This window comes from Crocodylus porosus, unplaced genomic scaffold (assembly GCF_001723895.1).
Source record: "Crocodylus porosus isolate Cpor-Errol unplaced genomic scaffold, CroPor_comp1, whole genome shotgun sequence".
In the NCBI taxonomy this organism is placed as follows: Eukaryota; Metazoa; Chordata; order Crocodylia; family Crocodylidae; genus Crocodylus; species Crocodylus porosus.
In genome coordinates this window covers 180,312,847-180,330,320 of record NW_017728906.1, presented here as the reverse complement: position 1 = coordinate 180,330,320, position 17,474 = coordinate 180,312,847, and the positions used below count along the sequence as shown (strand labels likewise).

Sequence of the window (17,474 nt, the reverse complement as noted above, 5' to 3'; positions counted from 1 at the left end):
ACTTGGCCCCTGAAGTCATATCTCCAAAGATAGTTTTCATAGTGTCTTTCCTCTGCCTGCTTATGTCAATCATTCATTTTGGGAGAATGTTCTTTAAAAGATTACTTCTGCTGGAGACTGTAGAGAACTAGTGTTAGAAAAGATAGGTTTACATTATTATTCCAAGTGAGAACTTGGTGAGCACAGATTCAGAATTCCTAATCGGGAACTATTCAGATGTGGAATAATCTCCCAAATTACATAAAGAAGACTATTACTTTAGGTTATGTAGAGCAGGATTGATCAAGCACAAGAAAAATAAGGTTTTTTAGTAAAGGGGGACAGACTAGACAATGGATCCAATAGATTTTTCCTCCCATCTCAAATTCCTTTTACATAATATAGTTGTTTTTCTACCAAAGTCTGTAGGCTCTAAATGGATACAAATCTGAAGACAAAGTATCATTCCAAATACAGTACAACATTTTAAACTTCAGCATGCTTTTTAGGAAGGTCATTAATGCTTCCATGTAGTTCTTCTTCAAGGTTGCAAAGAAAGTGATTTGCAAGCACACACCCCATACCAAATGCTAAAGCCAATAAAGTTACTGGTTTACTCTGAAAAACATATTTGATGTTAAGGCTCCAACCTTGCTCCTACTGATTTCAGTGATGCGGGATCAGGCTCTTAGCCCCAAATGTATTATCTTTATTCTATAAATTCACATCATAAGAGTATGTAAAAGACTCATTAATCTAGTAAAGTCATAATATTTTTGCTTAACTTATTTTCAGAGAAAATATTAACTATATGTTGGAACTAGCAACGAAAGCATAATGTTAACAATTTTATATGATATTACTTTTAAATTATGTGTCATTATTTTCAATTAACATAATGCAAGAAAAAATAGGATTATGAAATATACTGAATCCTTACTCAGCCTAAATTTTCAGTCCTTTTTACAAACTGAAATTGCTATTGCCTACCTCAAAAAAACCCCAACTTTTAGGTTAGTGAAAGAATAAATTGGACATGTTACCTATTAAGTTATGAAGGATATTTGGCAAAGAACTGACTTGCAGAGACGGGCACAGAATGCTTATCTTTCTAAAAGAAAATGTTCAGTGTTTTCTTTTCCCTCCATATGAATAGGAATATGAATTATTCAGGTACACACAAATCTCATTTTTATAACTATACCTTTTTAGGAACCTAATGGGAGCTACAAAGAGTAGTAAAATGTGAATGTTAAAGTTTATTTGCATTTTTTATTTTCATATATATGTATGTATTCACATGTATGTATGTATTTATTTACTAGTGACATATCCTTGTTAGGTTTGTATAGCCTATTGTTCAATTAGCTTAATTTGGCAAATCATAGCCTTTTTTACTTAGCCTCTACTATGCACTTATGATGGTATGTATAGTAGGGCTGCACAAAGCTTCAGCCACTGATTTAATTTGGCAGAGATTTGGCCCAATTCAGCAGCTGAATCTCTGAATCCAAATCAACTCTGGAGACCCTATAATTTCTCTGAATCAAATTGGAACCCTCCAAATCGATTCAGAGAGATTCAGAAAGATTTGATGATTTGGACATAGACATGGCTTTAAGTGTTTTTTCTACATACCTCAAGGTACCAGGTGGTTCATGAATCCTGGCATGCTGGGGCAGATGGAGTGTTCCATGGGACCACGAGGGGAGGGGGGAGGGAGGGGTCCCCAGCATGCTTGGCAGTGGCCCTAGAAGCAGACCAGAAGCATTTCTGGTCCACTTCTGGATCCACCAGGGAATGCGTGGGGGACCCCCTCTGCCCCCCAGCTTGGTGGTTGCCATTGGGACGCAGGGGAGGTGCCCCATGCACCTGGCAACAGACCTGGAAGTGAACTGGACTTACTTCTGGTCCACTTCCAGGTTTGCCTCTGAGCACATGGGAGGCCCCCTGGGCTCCTGTGGGACACTCCATCTGTTCCACCATTTCAGTGTTCACAAGCCATTCCTGGTACCTTGAGATATGTAGAAAAAACATTTAAAGTTGTGTCTACAGCCAAATCACTGATTCTCCAAATCAGCACTGAAGCTTCAAATTCAGATTTGGCATCACTGAATAGGGACAGTGATCCAAATCAACTAATCAAATCACTGTCCGCAATTCAAGCCAAATCTGAATTGAATATGGCCTGTTTTGCACACCACTAAGGTATAGCTTCCAAATGGAAGGCAAACACTTGTAACAGATGAAGGCAGAATAATAAGGAGGATACTGCAGTAAGAATATAGGTTATTTATATCATAAAGGTGTTCAAGAAATTGCAATAGTTAATGGAGGTGGGAGCTAACCCCCTAACTCTGACTGAATTATGATAGCTAGGATGAGGATGCAGGTAGGTCATGAAAGGTCTTGAGAATGGGGACAAGTATCGTATTTGATGTGACAGAAGGAAAACCCAGTTGGAGGAATAAACACAGAGTGTTAGCGTGGTCAAAGTCGCAGGCTAGGAAAATGCTCTTTGCCACAGCATTCTGAACAGATATGTGGAACAAGACTGTATTTTGTCACCATCAGAGGAAATGAACTTATAACAAAGTAGAAAATAATGGCCAAGAGAATTGGCTGTGTGGACAGATAGGAAAGGCCATATTTTAGAGATGTTACAAAGAAAGATCCACAAGACTTAGATATAAGCAAGATGTAAGAACCTAGATGGCATCTGAGTTGAAGATGATACCCTGGTTATCTATCCAAGTGACAAGGAGAATTGTGGTATTGTCTGAAATTATTGAGAAAAGAGGTGACATGGGAAGCACGTGTGGGATGAAGTGGGGACTGGTTTTGCCATTCTGACCCCTGAGTTGATGGCTGCACATTTATGAGGAGGCCTTAGGAAATAAGAACAAAATAATCCTGTGTAACTTGCACAGAACACTGGTCCACTTCTCACTGGAAGTGAGATAGAGACAGATCCTCTGAAGAGCATGATGAAGAAGCAATTAAAGAGGTAGGAAGAGAATCAGAAGAGGACAGTCATAGAAAACAAAGGAAGACAGGGTTTAACAACAATGAAGACAGCTGAAAGGTCAAGCAAAATGACAACGGAGTTCTGATTCTGGTATTTATCTAGGATGAAGTCATTAAAGACCTTGAGAAAAGTAACTTTAGAAGGGCAGATGCCTATATAAAGAGAACATACAATGGAACTGCAGGACAGGAACTCCAAAGAGCATCTGTAAACAGTACATTCACTGGGAGCACTGGGGAGCTCAGAGCATGGCATAAGGCCTCTGGTTAGAAGACAGCATATGAGAAACTCCTGCATCATGATGAAGAGATATATGAGACATAGGAGCAGAAAACAGAAGACAAGGAAGAGCAATGTGAGGGGTTTAGGATTTTTGCTTGTAGCCATGTTGGTATAAGGACAAAGGCAGGCAAGGTTCTTTGGGTAGATGTGATATCTTTTATTAGACCAACTGAGTAGTTGGGAAAAGGTTATTTGCAAGCTTTCAGGCTCAAGGGGTGAAGAATATATTTTTTCACTTTTTTTTTTTTTTTTAGAAGAAACTGGTGATCCTGTCTGTGCCCAAAGAGAAATAGAAGCAGGAAGAGCAAAGGACTTGAAAAATGAATCAAAGTGGAAAAACAGGCAGAATTAGAACAATTTAGCTAGAAAGATGGTAGTTTTGAAGGAAGAGAGGAAAATTTTGTAGAAATCTAACCTGGTCATGAGATTTATGTCAGATATTCCACAGCACACAAGCAGGACTAGAGAAAATAAATGTTCAGCCTGAGTCTTGGAAACTGTCATGATGGACCTTGCAATTGGGAAAGGAATAAAAGGGTGAATGGTGAGTTAAACATGGAGAATGCCAATGGCATCATCAATAATAGACACTTCTGGACCAAAAGCTATGAAATGTTAAATGAGAGTAGGTGCTTCTACCCATTCATTAATGCACTTTAGGTAATGTGCATTCAATCTAGTACCTCTATTGTGAGACATTAGAAAAATGTGCATTAGCCTATTTTAACGTACATTACAGAGCACCTGCAGATTCACCCAGGACATAAGGGGAACAGTTACAGTAGGAACTGCTGAAAAAGATAACGGTTAAACAAGGGAAATTCAGCAACAGAGGGATTACAATGTGAGAGCTGAATGAAGGCGTGAGAGCAAGGCAATACGTAGCTAAGGAGTAAGATGGGTCATCAATGCAGAATCTCAAAAAATGAATCATAGATGTTGGGTGTAAAGGATGAAAGAGATGCAGACATGAAGATCACCACCCTCCAATCACCCCCTCCATCCCTGAATTGCCACCCTGCTGCCTCAGCTCGAGAGCTGCAGCAGCAGCAGAGAGAAGAGTTCCCCCTCCCTGCCTGCTCCAGGACTCCCTGAAGTCTTCACCATCTCCATGAGCCCAGACCCTGGATGTGAAGGGGTGGATGGGACAATCGGGGTGAAGGAGAATCAGAGGGCAATCGTGGAGGCAGAGGGGGCAATTGGGGTAGTGACCCAGGAGGCTAGATGTACACCTTGCTGGGGTCATTTGACCCCAGTACTCTTTCCTGCCATGGCAGGGGGTCGGACTCAATGATCTGCTCAGGTCCCTTCTGACCCTAGAAACTATGAAACTATGAGGTGGGGCGTTCAGGGTGACAGAAGGGTTGATCCAGGGGCCAATGGAGGGCAGAGGAAGTGACCAATGGCAGTGATCTAGTTGGCGGCAGGCAGCAGCCTGAGAACTCCCTGCCGACCTACTGCTCAGTTCCTTTTTCTCCACCCACTCCTGCCCCACACTATTTCCCCCAGCACCTGGCCCTCTTCACCTGTTTCCCCCTCCCCCCATCCTATTCTCCTGTTGCTGCCCAGCTGTCATTCCAGGGCCATAGAGCTCTGGATGATACCTAGTCTGTCTGGAAGCAGTGCCGCCTGGGATACTGAAGGACTGAGAACTGGTGGTTTTACCTCAGGTGAACAGTCATAAATTAACTTAAACTGAGCTTGGTAGAAGAACTCAGAGATAACCCTTGCCTGAAGTAGCATAACTCTGAGATGCCTAAACAGTCCTTAGCACTTGTTACTGGGCCATAATGTATGTTCATTCCATTTTTAAGTGCTCTTAATGTGGTCTATTTGTAACGTGTAATCTCACCCTAGAATGCAGAAGAGAAGCAAGGGGATTGGGGTGGGGTGATTGGCTGCCAAAAAAAGATTATACAGAAGAAAACTTCATTTGAAAAATGTCATGAAGATGCACTTGGGAGCTCCTCTCAGGGAGGGAACTAATGGAAGAATGCCTGTTTAAAAGTACAGTGTTAATTGGAGAAAAGGTTTGCAGGTGGTCAGTTTGACCTGATTTATTTTCAGCAACATAATCTCTTTGAAGAATCAAAGCTATTGGCTGTTAATATGAATATTTACTAGCTTATAAAATGTGCTAATGTCATCTGACTCAATAATGTAACTGCTAAGCAGCAACAGTTTAATAAAGTTTAGGAAATAAATTACTATTGTAATTCATTTGTTTTATTATTTCTTACATTTTGAAATGTGTTTACTATTTCACAGCCTCTTGGCAGGATCCTGTGTCATCATTTAGTGTTTAAGAATTATCAATATTGTTTGTTCTCATAACACGCAACACAAAGAGAAGCGTAAGTCTCTCATATTTACTAACAGTGCTGCTGTGGCAACATTTATGCCCCAAATTTCTTCATATGCATACTGAAAAGTATAAAGAAGAGGGTTGCCTTGACTCCCTTGTACACCAGATTCTGGATGACACCAAGTTCAAAGCAGAAGAGGACACAAAAAGTCATGGAAATGCGTATGTGCACAGCACAGTTTGAATAACAACAGTAATTCTACACATAAGAAGGACCAGACCCATGTTGTGGGGTGGAGGGGCAACAAGGTACCCAAGGGGGATGTAAAACCCGGGTCTCAAATTTCCTGGCTGAATGCTGTAGCCACTAAACTATTCTGCAAAAGGTAAGCAGCATTGCTACAATCAGCATTAATCCATTATCATTAACTGATCATTAATCAGTTAATCATCAATCAAAAATATTGTAAGTGATTTGTAATACAAATGGATAGAGATATATAATGTGCAGACTTAATACAGTATTATAAACACAAGAGGTGCTGGGGGGGGGAGGGAGTTGCAAGACACTCCTGTGCTAAGCATTTCTTAAATGTTTTTGGGCTCTCTAAATAAAAGTTCAGATTCTATAGATTCTATACAGACTACAGGTTATAACCCTTTCCCTAAAGATCACTCTCCTAGGGCCAGAGACATAGTTTTTTAGTACTCTAATGTCTAAATGGATGCACCTAAAGCTCCAATTTGGATTTTGCCCAGATCCCTTTTAATCCTTCAAGTTAATGTCTATGTGAATATTGTACTATAGGCAACTCTTAGCCTATTCTTTCTCTAAGTGGTCAGACTTCAGAGTTGATCTGAACAAAGATTCCAAAACGTATTTCCTAAAGTCCACATCAGCTCAGGAGAACTGAATTATAGCATTGCATTGAGAAGGTATGTACTGATGCCCACATTGCTGTCCATAACAGAAATACTGTGGAATTACTTTGCACCCTGATGGAATGGGCAATTTCCTTCACAGAAGGGTTGCTTTTGGCCAGGCCATATGAAATACCCGATGTATTGATATCCTTTGGACAGAGACAGACTGCCCTTTCATTTTCTCTACATGAACTATAAGAAACCTACATGAGGCTTTACATTGTTTGGGTCTCTGAGCATAAAATGACAGAGCCCTATTAATGTCCAGAGAATGAAATCTGTTCTCATCCTTCTTTCAGGAATCAAACTAGCAGCCAGACAGTCTAGTATAAGTAAAAGCCTGAAATGGCTTTTCACATAAGTTTTGGATGCATTTTCATTCAGACCTCATCAGAGGGCGTGCCACAAAAGCCTGCAACTGAAACTCTCCAGATGTTACTGCTATCAAAATGCTGTTTTTATTGGCAGATGAAACAAGAAGAAAGAGGTCCTGGGCTCAAAATGGGATCCCCTGAGCTGAGACAGGATGGTGTTGAAATCCAAATGGTAACTAATACATTTTCTCACTAGGGGATGAGGAAAAAGGTGCCTTGTTTAGAAGAAGGGTTGGCTGATATAGCTGCAAGCAGACTTTACACCAAGCTTACTGAGATTCGTATGTTTTCAAGTAAGTAAATACTTGAAAATATTCTGAGCCTAAATGGGCACAAAGCAGACCAGGCAGAAAACCTTTTGTATTTTGCCAGGTGCATATATTTGGTAGACATGTATTGAATTATTATTTTTTAATTATATTAATTAAAACATTGAACAAAAAGACCTATATTTCCTATGAACAACCATTGGTTAACCATACCCTGATATAAATGCCGCAAGGGTTATCATGTAGGTTACAACTCTGATTTTGATAAAGCAGGCTCTCAGTCAATGACAGTATTACTAGGTGCTGAATGGAGTATTCTTGAAAACTGATATACAAGTGCTCAATAAACAATCTTCTTTTAGTTTCCTGACCACCAGGGAATCAGTGATATTGGAGGAAAAGATAAATCAAAATTTCAGTTCTACTATAGTTTTCTTCAGAGACGAGCTGCAGTAGACATGAAGTTCCTAATTGAGGTATCTGCTGGAGTGTGAGCTGGAAGACCTTTGCCACAATCTTGCTGCATTTGAAAAAAGCCTCATGGATAGACCAGGAGCTGGCACAAGCAACCTGATTTTTGGTTCTGCTCTGTTTGTTTAGATAAAAAATGGTGATCATATTGTTTGCTAATACTTGTCATGGATTCCCTTTGATGGAAATTAGAAATACTTTACACTGGCAATACTTTGCAGCCTCTCAACTCCAAGGAATTTATGTAGAACTAAGGTCTCTGGGTTGTCAGCAATGTCTGAGATCAAAGTCTATCAAATGAGCTCCGTAGCCAAGAGCCAAGGCATATATTATTCAGGATCATCAGCGGTGGGGAGTCTATGGGTAGGAACCCCCTTCTATATATTGCTTTGGTTCATTCACCAATTCTAGATATCAGTCATTCATGTAGGTAAGTAAAGTTGCATGTCCTAAGCGTGCCTGGTAGAAGACAGAGTAGATTTACACCTTACACACCAATGTATCTATGTATGTACACATACACATACGTGCAAACTGCATCTGAAGAAGTGAGCTTTAGTCCACAAAAGCTTTGTGTTATATAACCTACTTCGGTTAGATTTTAAGGTACATATCTGTCCTGCCTTCTACTTGACTTCAGACTAACACAGCTCACCGCATCTCGAAGAATGCCTGCTCAGCTGGCAAGCTGAACAGAGCTGCAAATTCGATCAAGCTGAATCACATATGAACCTGAAACACTGTGTCTTTAAAGCTGTCTCTGGTTCAGCTTTTAGTTCTTTGAGGAGATTTAATGTGAGTATAAACCTCTTGAGGTATGTAAGCCATTGCTATGTTTAATCAAGTTCTTCTTTGAATTGGATCTTTTGAAATTGTATCAAAATGGATTTGTCTTTGTTTATTTGTAGACCCAGCTGAGATAACTGGATAACTTCCTTGAAGTATCTGGGAGTTATTGTAAATCAAACTCAACAGGAGTCAGCTACATGATGCTATCACAAAAAAACAAATGCAGTTTTGGGTTGAGTTAAAAAGTGGTAAGATAGTTTAAGAAAAAAACAAAACAAAAACACTAAAACTTACCCCTAAAAACTTTTTACGAGTAAAACAGTGCACATCCATGCAGAATAAACTGACAACACATGCTATTATAGGAGTTGGGAATATATGAAATTATACAATCTAATATTAGACTAAACTATATTTTATAAATAGTTTGATATAAAGTCTCAAATAAGAAAGGCAGTACAATTTTCCAATGTACAACTTTTCCTTCTAAAACAGTTTAGATTAAAAAATCCAGTTGGCTGCTTGACACTAAAATAAATAAGTTTTCCTGTCTGCTTTTATTCTATTTTTTTTAAATTATTACATCATTACATTGAGGCATGAAGGCAACTGTAGTGCATGAAAACAAAGAATCATATACTTGACATCACAAATGGATGAAACAGGGTGTGTCTTGAATCCTTTGCTTTTTTAACATCTATTTTTCATTCCTGCTTCTTTATGCATTCAAGGACAGGAATGATGGCATTTATCTTCAAACCAGACTAAATGGAGGCTTATTCAACACTGCAAAGTTTAGAGTTAAAACCAAGATGAAAGGACTGGTTCTGAAAGGTTTCCTGTTTGTCGCTGATGCAGCCTTGGTTGTCCACAGTAAACCTTCCCTGCAAAATATCCTGGGCACATTTTCTGCATCATGCAAGAGCTTTGGGATGGCAATTTGTCTCAAGATGAAGACTGTGATCATATACCAAGGGGTGAAAGAACCAATATATAACATTATTCTAGAGGATAAATCTCTTGGTGCCATTGACAGTTTTTGCTATTTGGGTTCTATGATCAACAGGAATCTTGACCTGCAGACTAAATTGACGAACAGAATTGGAAAAGCAAATAACAATGTCAGGTTATTACAGAATTGTGCATGGAATAACAGCAAACTATTAGCCAATACAAATCTACAAGACTTGTGTCTGTCATCCCTGCATTATGGTTCAGAAACACAGACTACATATGCTAGGCATCTGTGAAGGTGAAGCGAATATCTTCCATGTGAGATTTCTGCATAAGATTCTGAGAATAAAGTAGAAAGACAAAATAGCAAACCCAGAGGTACTAGAGCACGCAGGACTGACACACTTAGAAACCACTATCAAGAAGGAAAGATTGCAATGGATTGGCCATGTCAGAAGAATAGGAGAAGACGGTATCCCCCAAGAATATTTGGTATAGTGAGATTTGAGACGGCTCTAGAAAGCAGCATTACCCTCTATGCCAGTACCATGATGCATGCAAAAATGACACAAAGTCATTCAATATCAACGTAGAAAGCTGGGAGCAGTGCACAGAATCCTGTCTGATAGGGAGGGAACATCTGGCACTGGTACAGCTCAACATGATGCGGCTTTGATCCAGAGAATGGAAGCAAAATGAGAAAAAAGCAGCATGCTGTGAACTTTGACTCCAACTTATCTAACATACAAATCTGCAAAACTTGTAACAAGCTGTGTCGCTCCTGAATTGGGCTTGTCAGCCACAAACAGATTCATCAGGCATCTGACTAGACCTCTTACATGTACACCGTGATCCAGAGGATCAATTGTTGCCTATTGAAATTATTGTTTCTACTTCTCTTCCTATTTTTCTAGTTCATCCATTCTGCTGTCCTCAAATAGCTGCTCTAATTGTTTTTAAGAGCTGTACAGGACCAACAAAAGCACATGGCTAAATCTACAGCAGTGGTTGGAAAAAACAAAGGGATAAGTATCTATCCTTTCAGTATGAAGTGTATCTATCCTATCACTGAATTCATTATAGGGCAGCTCCTTTCAAACTGTGGGTCTGCTAAAGCAAGTGTTCAGCATTATGCTGGCTTTGCCTAGTATTGGACAGAGAAACCAGACAGCTAGCTAAGCAAGCCCTGTGCTATAAAGTGTAACAGGCATAATGCAGGTCTCAGCACCCTGAATCCTGTAGTACTGGAGATAGCAATTCCTTTCCCTCTTTGCTAATGTAAAAAATACAATTTTGCTGACATCCATTTAGACCAGTGGAAGAAAGCTAAGGAAGGGACTGGAGTAGCAGAGCAAAGCCTCCCATGAAATCCCCAGACTACAGGAGTGGACTGGGGAATTGCTGCACTGCTCCCTTGGCTCAACTCCTAGCCACCAGGAGAAGAGTGGAGGGGTAGTGGTCTTTGTTCTCTACTAGCTCCTCAAACTGTGGTCCCCACCAAAAACATTCACTTTTGTGAGAGGTCAACTTGCTTCGGGGTCCCCAGTCTGAGGAATGGGTAGGGGCTTTACCTGGTTGCTCTAGCCTCTTCCCAAGCTAGTTTACAAGAGGGAAGTGGAGTACCCACTCCCCAAACCTGGGTGTCCCCAATCTGGGGAAACATAAGGAGTCCTTCCCCACTCTTCCATCAAACTGGGAATGGGAGGAGCGGAGCTGCTCCCCACATCTTCCCCAGAATTGGATCTTGCAACCCGGGGAAGATGCAAGCGGCAGGGGACAGTGCATTTGAAGGCTGACCTGTACAACTCCCTTGCCCAGAACATTTCTAGTCATTGAAATTTCTGAGAAATGAAAACCTGTTCCTCACTAGGATGAACAATGTATTAGGTGCTTCAATTTCAACTTACACTTACTTCTTAATTATTTTCCCAAAGCAGGTTCTCCAACTCCAAAAATAAATAATAAAGCAAAATAAAGAAGTTGTGAAATTTTAATTAATTCAGGATTTCAAGGTGATTCAGACAAATTAAGAATGAAGAATTTTATTTAAAATATCCTGTCAGGAAATGTTTCAACATATAGGATTTTGAAAGTCCTCTACTGTTTTATTTCAACATAAGCTACATTTAAACTACAATAACTGAGATAGTTATATTCTTGTACTTCCCTGAATCAAAGCCAATCTCACCTCCAAGGACCATTCCAGCTTGACAGCACTTCCTCAAGCGGCATGCTGGACAGTTCTTCCTACGGATTTTATCAACTATGCAGTCATTCCTTCCAGCACATAAATAGTTATGCTGCCCTGCAAAAAAGAACAACCTGGAATTAACAAAAGTTTTTGAGTTTTTCAAAGGTTTTCATATGTATAGACATCCAAAAATTAAAGATAATTGAAACCAAAGTCTGGCTGTCATGATGAAAGAATCAAGAAAAATTTTTGAAGTTACATATTAGGATTAATACCTGACACAGTTTTACTATAGTAATATTTTGGTATTATTCTTTAGTAATATTCATTAGCCTTTTGTCATTCCAAAATAGGTCATGGACAGTATGTACTGCTCAAGTTGTCATACAATCAACATTTTTAACATGAATCGCATAACAGAGCAAAAATTGTGATTACTTTTTTCATGCCTTTTCTTAGATCTTTTTTTCCTTTTAAAATGCTGCTTCCTACTTAAAGGATTATTAAGGACATTTTCCCAGAAGGCTTCAGGGGCCAGACTTAGGGCCCTCAATTCTAGCTAAAAGTCAAACAGATTGGGGGCACATAGCATCTCTCAGGACCCAGTCCTTCTTGAATGCTTTATCTGCTCTGCAATCCCTCACATGGCACATCGGAAATGCCTATGCTATCTTGAATGCTGCTTGCTACCCTCCAAGTTCAGAACAGAGAGGAATAACAAACTACTATATACAGTAGTCTTAATGTGCAAAAGAAAATGTATACTTTTTTCATAAAAACTTCTCTCATTCCCTTGTCTTTTGCATTCTAATTTCTCTCTTTTTATATGTCTTTTCACAGCATCTGATGAAGTGAGCTTCAGCTCATGACAGCCTGTGCTATAGATCTACTTCAGTTAGTCTTTAAGGTGCAATCTAACTGGTCTTCAACTAGAACAACAACAAGGAACTCTTGAAGTTAAAAGGGAATACATAAACAAAAGAGGCTATTAGCTTTTATTGATCTTCGTTATTTATTTGGCATGGTGTTTCAACTTCTAATATCATATTTAGAAATCTCTTCATCTTTAGAGCAACTTACCCTCATAACATCTTTGTTAAGGGAAGACCAAGTGAGTGCCAGCAGTTGACCCAAAAAATCTGTAGCAGAGCAGGAACTGAACCTGGGTACTTCAAAGTTGCTCCACGTTAGTGAAACCAAGGTGCTGTCTCTAAAGCAAGCATTATTCTAAACCATGGAACCATCCTTATACTTTCCTTTTACATCTGTTAGTTATTCCAAGAAAGTGTACCTTTTCAAGTTATTAAGGAAAGGAAGTGCTGAAGAGCAAAGGTAAAAATCAGAAATGGGCACTTAAAACAGATTTAGGCTCAATCCAGCCTGGTGGCAGATGCACCAGCAGCTCTGGCTGGGCCCTGGAGTCGGGGCCACAGCTGCCACCACTGCTGCTGCTACTGGCCTGGGCTGAGCTGGTCCAGAGCAGGACCCAGAGCAGCACATGTTCTGTACCCCAGGCTGGAGTGGGGCTGCCACCTGACAGAGCCAGAGCAAGGGTAAGTGGGAGGGAGAAGAGGGGAAGAAGACAGGAGAAAAGGGCACAGCATGCCCAAGGCCGTGGGAAAGAGGGCAGAGGCCAGGGTGGAGTGGGGGAGAGGGGACAAGGAGGCAAGGTGTTAGGTGGGAAGGGGCATGGGTCAAGCTACTTCCTTCCCCACTGCCCACCTCAAACTACATCCCCTATCACCTGCCCCCCTGCTTTCCCCACTGCAGTCATGTTGTTGACAAATTTAAGACAATAATTAGCTTCTATACATGCAGAAGTATATATATATTTTTAAATTTCCATGTATAGAAGCTAATTATTGGGATGTCATCTTAAATTCAGGGTCATCTAGCATTAAAACAAGAGAGAGAGAGAGAGAGAGAGAGAGAGAGAGAGAAATATTTATATAGACCTCAATTCTACAAAAAATATACAAATGTGTAACTATCTATACAAGTATAGTTCCATTGGTCACATCCATATGAGCAGGGGTGTGCATTTGCAGCTGCACAAATAGTAGTGCCACAAATTTGTGCCACTGCTTTGTGCCCAAATGCACACCTCTCCCCGTGCGCTTTGCAGCAGGACACATTGTCCCACTGCTCCATGTACTACAAAGTGGGGGCTGGCATGGGCACAGTGGAGACAGGGGAGCAGTCAACCCAGGCCTGCATGGTCCCCTGTTTTGAGGCACACTGTGCCCCATCCAGCCAAGGACCAGCTGGCTGAGGCACAGGGTGCCTCAGTATGGGGGCTCTGCAGCACTTGGAGACAATGGAGCAGGTAGCCCCAAGCTGCCTGCTCCCCCATCCCCACATTTGTTCCAGTGCAGGCCACTTTGACATGCTTTGTGCCACATTTTTCTTCTGGACATTTTTTGCTACTGGGAAATCCTAGTAGCAAATTTTGCCCCAGGACTGCAAATTAGCAGCATCATGTGCAGTTTAACATGCAACACCTATGGTTTGTGGCACTGCAAAGAAGTTTGCAGTGCTACAAACCGCATGTGCCTGCACATCTGGATCTGATCACTGAGTTCAACACAAAAGCTAGAAACCTACCTCTTTCAAATTTTTCTACCCAGCTACAAATTATGGATCTATTTCTGCAGCTGCATACATGTCCCAACCATACTGTACACATATATATTAGGATTTTTTTTTAATTTAGTGTGCAGAGCCTGGGGCTCCCCACAGGTCCAGAAATTTAGCAGCAGGTGTCACTACTCCACTATTGCCAAATTTTTGGACCTGTTGGGAGCCCAGTAGGCCAGATCTGGCCTCTGGGTCAGGGGTTAAACACCCCTGATCTAACTGATGGTCCAATGCTCCCCTCATTGAAGTTAAAGTCACAGCAACTTCAATGAGAGAACATTCATTTCTGAAATAGTATCATTTTATGCATGTGCTTGCAAATGTATTACCAATCATTTTAATTATGAAAATCTACTTGCACTTAAGACTCAATTACACTTTCCAAATTAATTTCCCATTTATTTTCTGATGTTTAAATTTCCATTAACCCTTCATTATTAACCCTAACTATTCATGCTTCCTTATTCTAACCCAGGCCCAAACTGGAATTACAGAAAAGAAAAAAGAAAAGAAAAGAAAAAACACCCCTGTTGTTTAGAGAGTTTTACAGTAATAAATCTGAGGAAAGATAAATCATTCAAAAACAGAGAAACATCTAAACTTTTCATGTTGCTTTTCTGCTTCACACAGCAAAAGTTTCAACTGTCTGTACCTTTAAATGTGTGTTTATTATCAAAGCACTATTAGTCTGAGTTAGTTATTTGTTGCCAATGCAAGTAAACAAGTCTGTGATCATTACCATATTGCTCAGCCCCTATTTTTATAACCACCCATAATCCTTTACCTGCTTCTGGTAAAGCAAGTGAATATTTAGCAAGAGTTGTTCTAAAGAGGTGCCATGAAGACAACGGGAAAATGTCAAGGTGAACCCCCAGAAGCAGTTACAGTAATGAGAAGACTTTATTCCGACAAGATATTAAGAATTAAAGCAAAATCTTTTGAAATGGGTTACATCTACAACAAGAGCATTCCTTATCCTACCAGGTTGTATCTTTTCCCAATATATCAAAACAGAAAAATGCTGATTTGCTGGATCCCAAGGCTATGTTGTAAAAAAAAAAATTAACTTAGAAAAGATAAACTTGAAAGGAGCACCTATCAAAGGTATTTGAGGGGTGGGAGGAGAGAGTAGCACTGATTGGCTAGGATTTGAAGAAGAAAAAAAAAGCACCACACTCCAGGAGAGGACTCCTGGCTGTGAATTTTGATTAGAGACAAGCACCTTCCCGAACCACACTCCTCTCCCTACATGTTTTCCCTTCTGGCTAGCTCGGGCAGCTTCTCACTCAGCATTCGGGCTGTTGTGAATTCCAGTTGGAGGTGCCCGACTCTACCCATGTGTTGAAAAGTGGCCCAACTCAAGGCTGTGAATTCCACTGGGCAGCAGGGCACCCAAGGCTTAAGTCCCTCTTGTGAATCCACCCTCAAGCTTCCAATTAGAAAACGGAACCTCAGATCTAGGGGTAGTATGTGCACGAGTCTGGTGTAAATCTCACTAAGCATGACTAGTCAAGCCACCACTGAAGAAAAACAGATCAAACTGGGATCCCATTGACTAGAATTCCTCACTTCAGTTTTTCAGTTAGGACAGTATCTACAAGGTCACCCAGCTCAAAAAGCATCTGCCAGCTTCAGACATTCATAACATTAACACTACCCCACCATTTTGGATGTTTGATTTCTCAACTGGACCTAAAATACAAGTCACACTTGAAGAACATTACCTCAGCACGTTCTTCTTCCCTGTACCTTTAGATTATTATTGCCTAAATTATTCTTTGACCATTTAGATCAAGAAATAATTTAATTACTCTTGACCTAACTTCCATGTATATATGGAAAGAAGTCTCTTGATTAAGTAAAGTGGTTTTTCAAAGTCAAGCTAGTTGGCCTGCTGAAGCTGAGAGATAGGTTGAAGCTTGAGTCCTGCTTACAACCTTAAAATGCAGCTACGCTTCAGAGACACTGCTGCTACTACTACTCTACAGCTCAAAGGTTGAAATATGAAAACTCTCCCATAAGGTAAGCTAACTTGAGAAAGCACAGGCAGTTCAAGTTTAAAACAACAACTGGGAGAATTCAGTATTTTCTCCAATCTGCCATAACCATAGGGAAGACCCAGTATCTCAGATGTGTGGGTCCAGGAAACATTGGCTATGGACATACAGTTCTGAAAGCCTCCACAGTCATGTCCACTACGTGAAAACACACCAGATCAAAGACCAAAAATGTAATGGCAACCAAAGCTACAAAAGGCATCTTTTTTCTTTTCTTACCATATAAATTGTATTAAAAATATTGCTTTCATATAATATTAAGGATAAATAATCAAGAAATGAAAACGAAAATTTAAAAGCAAAGGTTGTTTCATTTCAAATACGTCTTTTGTGTATGTGTTTAAACTACAATATTGGCACAATCCTGATATCATCAAACCCAATAATAACATATCAACTAACTTATTATTAACTTATAAGAAATGTAACTTATAAGAAATGGAACTTCTTAGAAACCTTATACACACTAGTAGGGTTGGAGTACTGTTGTAGTCATGCTGGCCCAAGGAATATATGAGAAGCAAGGTTTGTTAGTTAATATCTTTTCTTGGACCTACTTCATGGGTGAGAAAGATGTTAGACATGCTTTCAGGCATAAAATGCTCCTTCCTCAGATCTAGGAAAGAAAAAGATATGGCCTAAACTAAATACCAGTTATAATATATATAACTTGCAGCAAGACAAAGCCATTTTTATGGCTTTGTCCCAGCATGAAGAGCTGATTTTATGTGCATTTTGTTGTAGCCCTGCCCCTTAGCACTGATTGGTGGACAGGCCCAGGGGGTAGAAGGGGTAAGGGGGAAGCCACCATGTTGACTGCTGGTTGCCTCCATCCGGCCCTGTCACTCAGCACCGATTGGCAGAGAAGCCTCAGAGTAGGGGAAGGAGGGTGGAGGGTCCACCGCCATCTTGTCTGGTGCCTGCTTTGTGCTGCCCCACCAGCCAGTGACTTTCCCCTCACAGGCAGGCTGCAAGCTTATTTTTATTAAGTTTTCTTTTTTTCCACGGATTTTACAGGTAGCCCTGGATTTTCTGGGCAACCCCGGATTTTTCCAGTTTCTGCGAAACCACAATTTGAGTAGGTCCCTAATTCATACACACACAGACATTAGGGCTGAAAGGGACCTCGGAAGATCGAGTCCAGCCCCCCACACAAAGGGCAGGAAGTCAGCTGGGGTCATAGGATCCCAGCAAGATAAGCATCCAATTTACTC

General features: G+C 40.4%; 1 protein-coding gene across 1 annotated transcript in view; it reads right to left on the bottom strand.

The window, feature by feature from the left end:
* Positions 1-17,474, bottom strand: part of PGR (progesterone receptor) — a 100,662-nt gene that overhangs the window by 54,912 nt on the left and 28,276 nt on the right. The window contains exon 3 of the mRNA XM_019530283.1: positions 11,564-11,680. Coding sequence (XP_019385828.1) covers positions 11,564-11,680 — 117 coding nt within the window. The remainder of the gene's footprint in view (positions 1-11,563; positions 11,681-17,474) is intronic.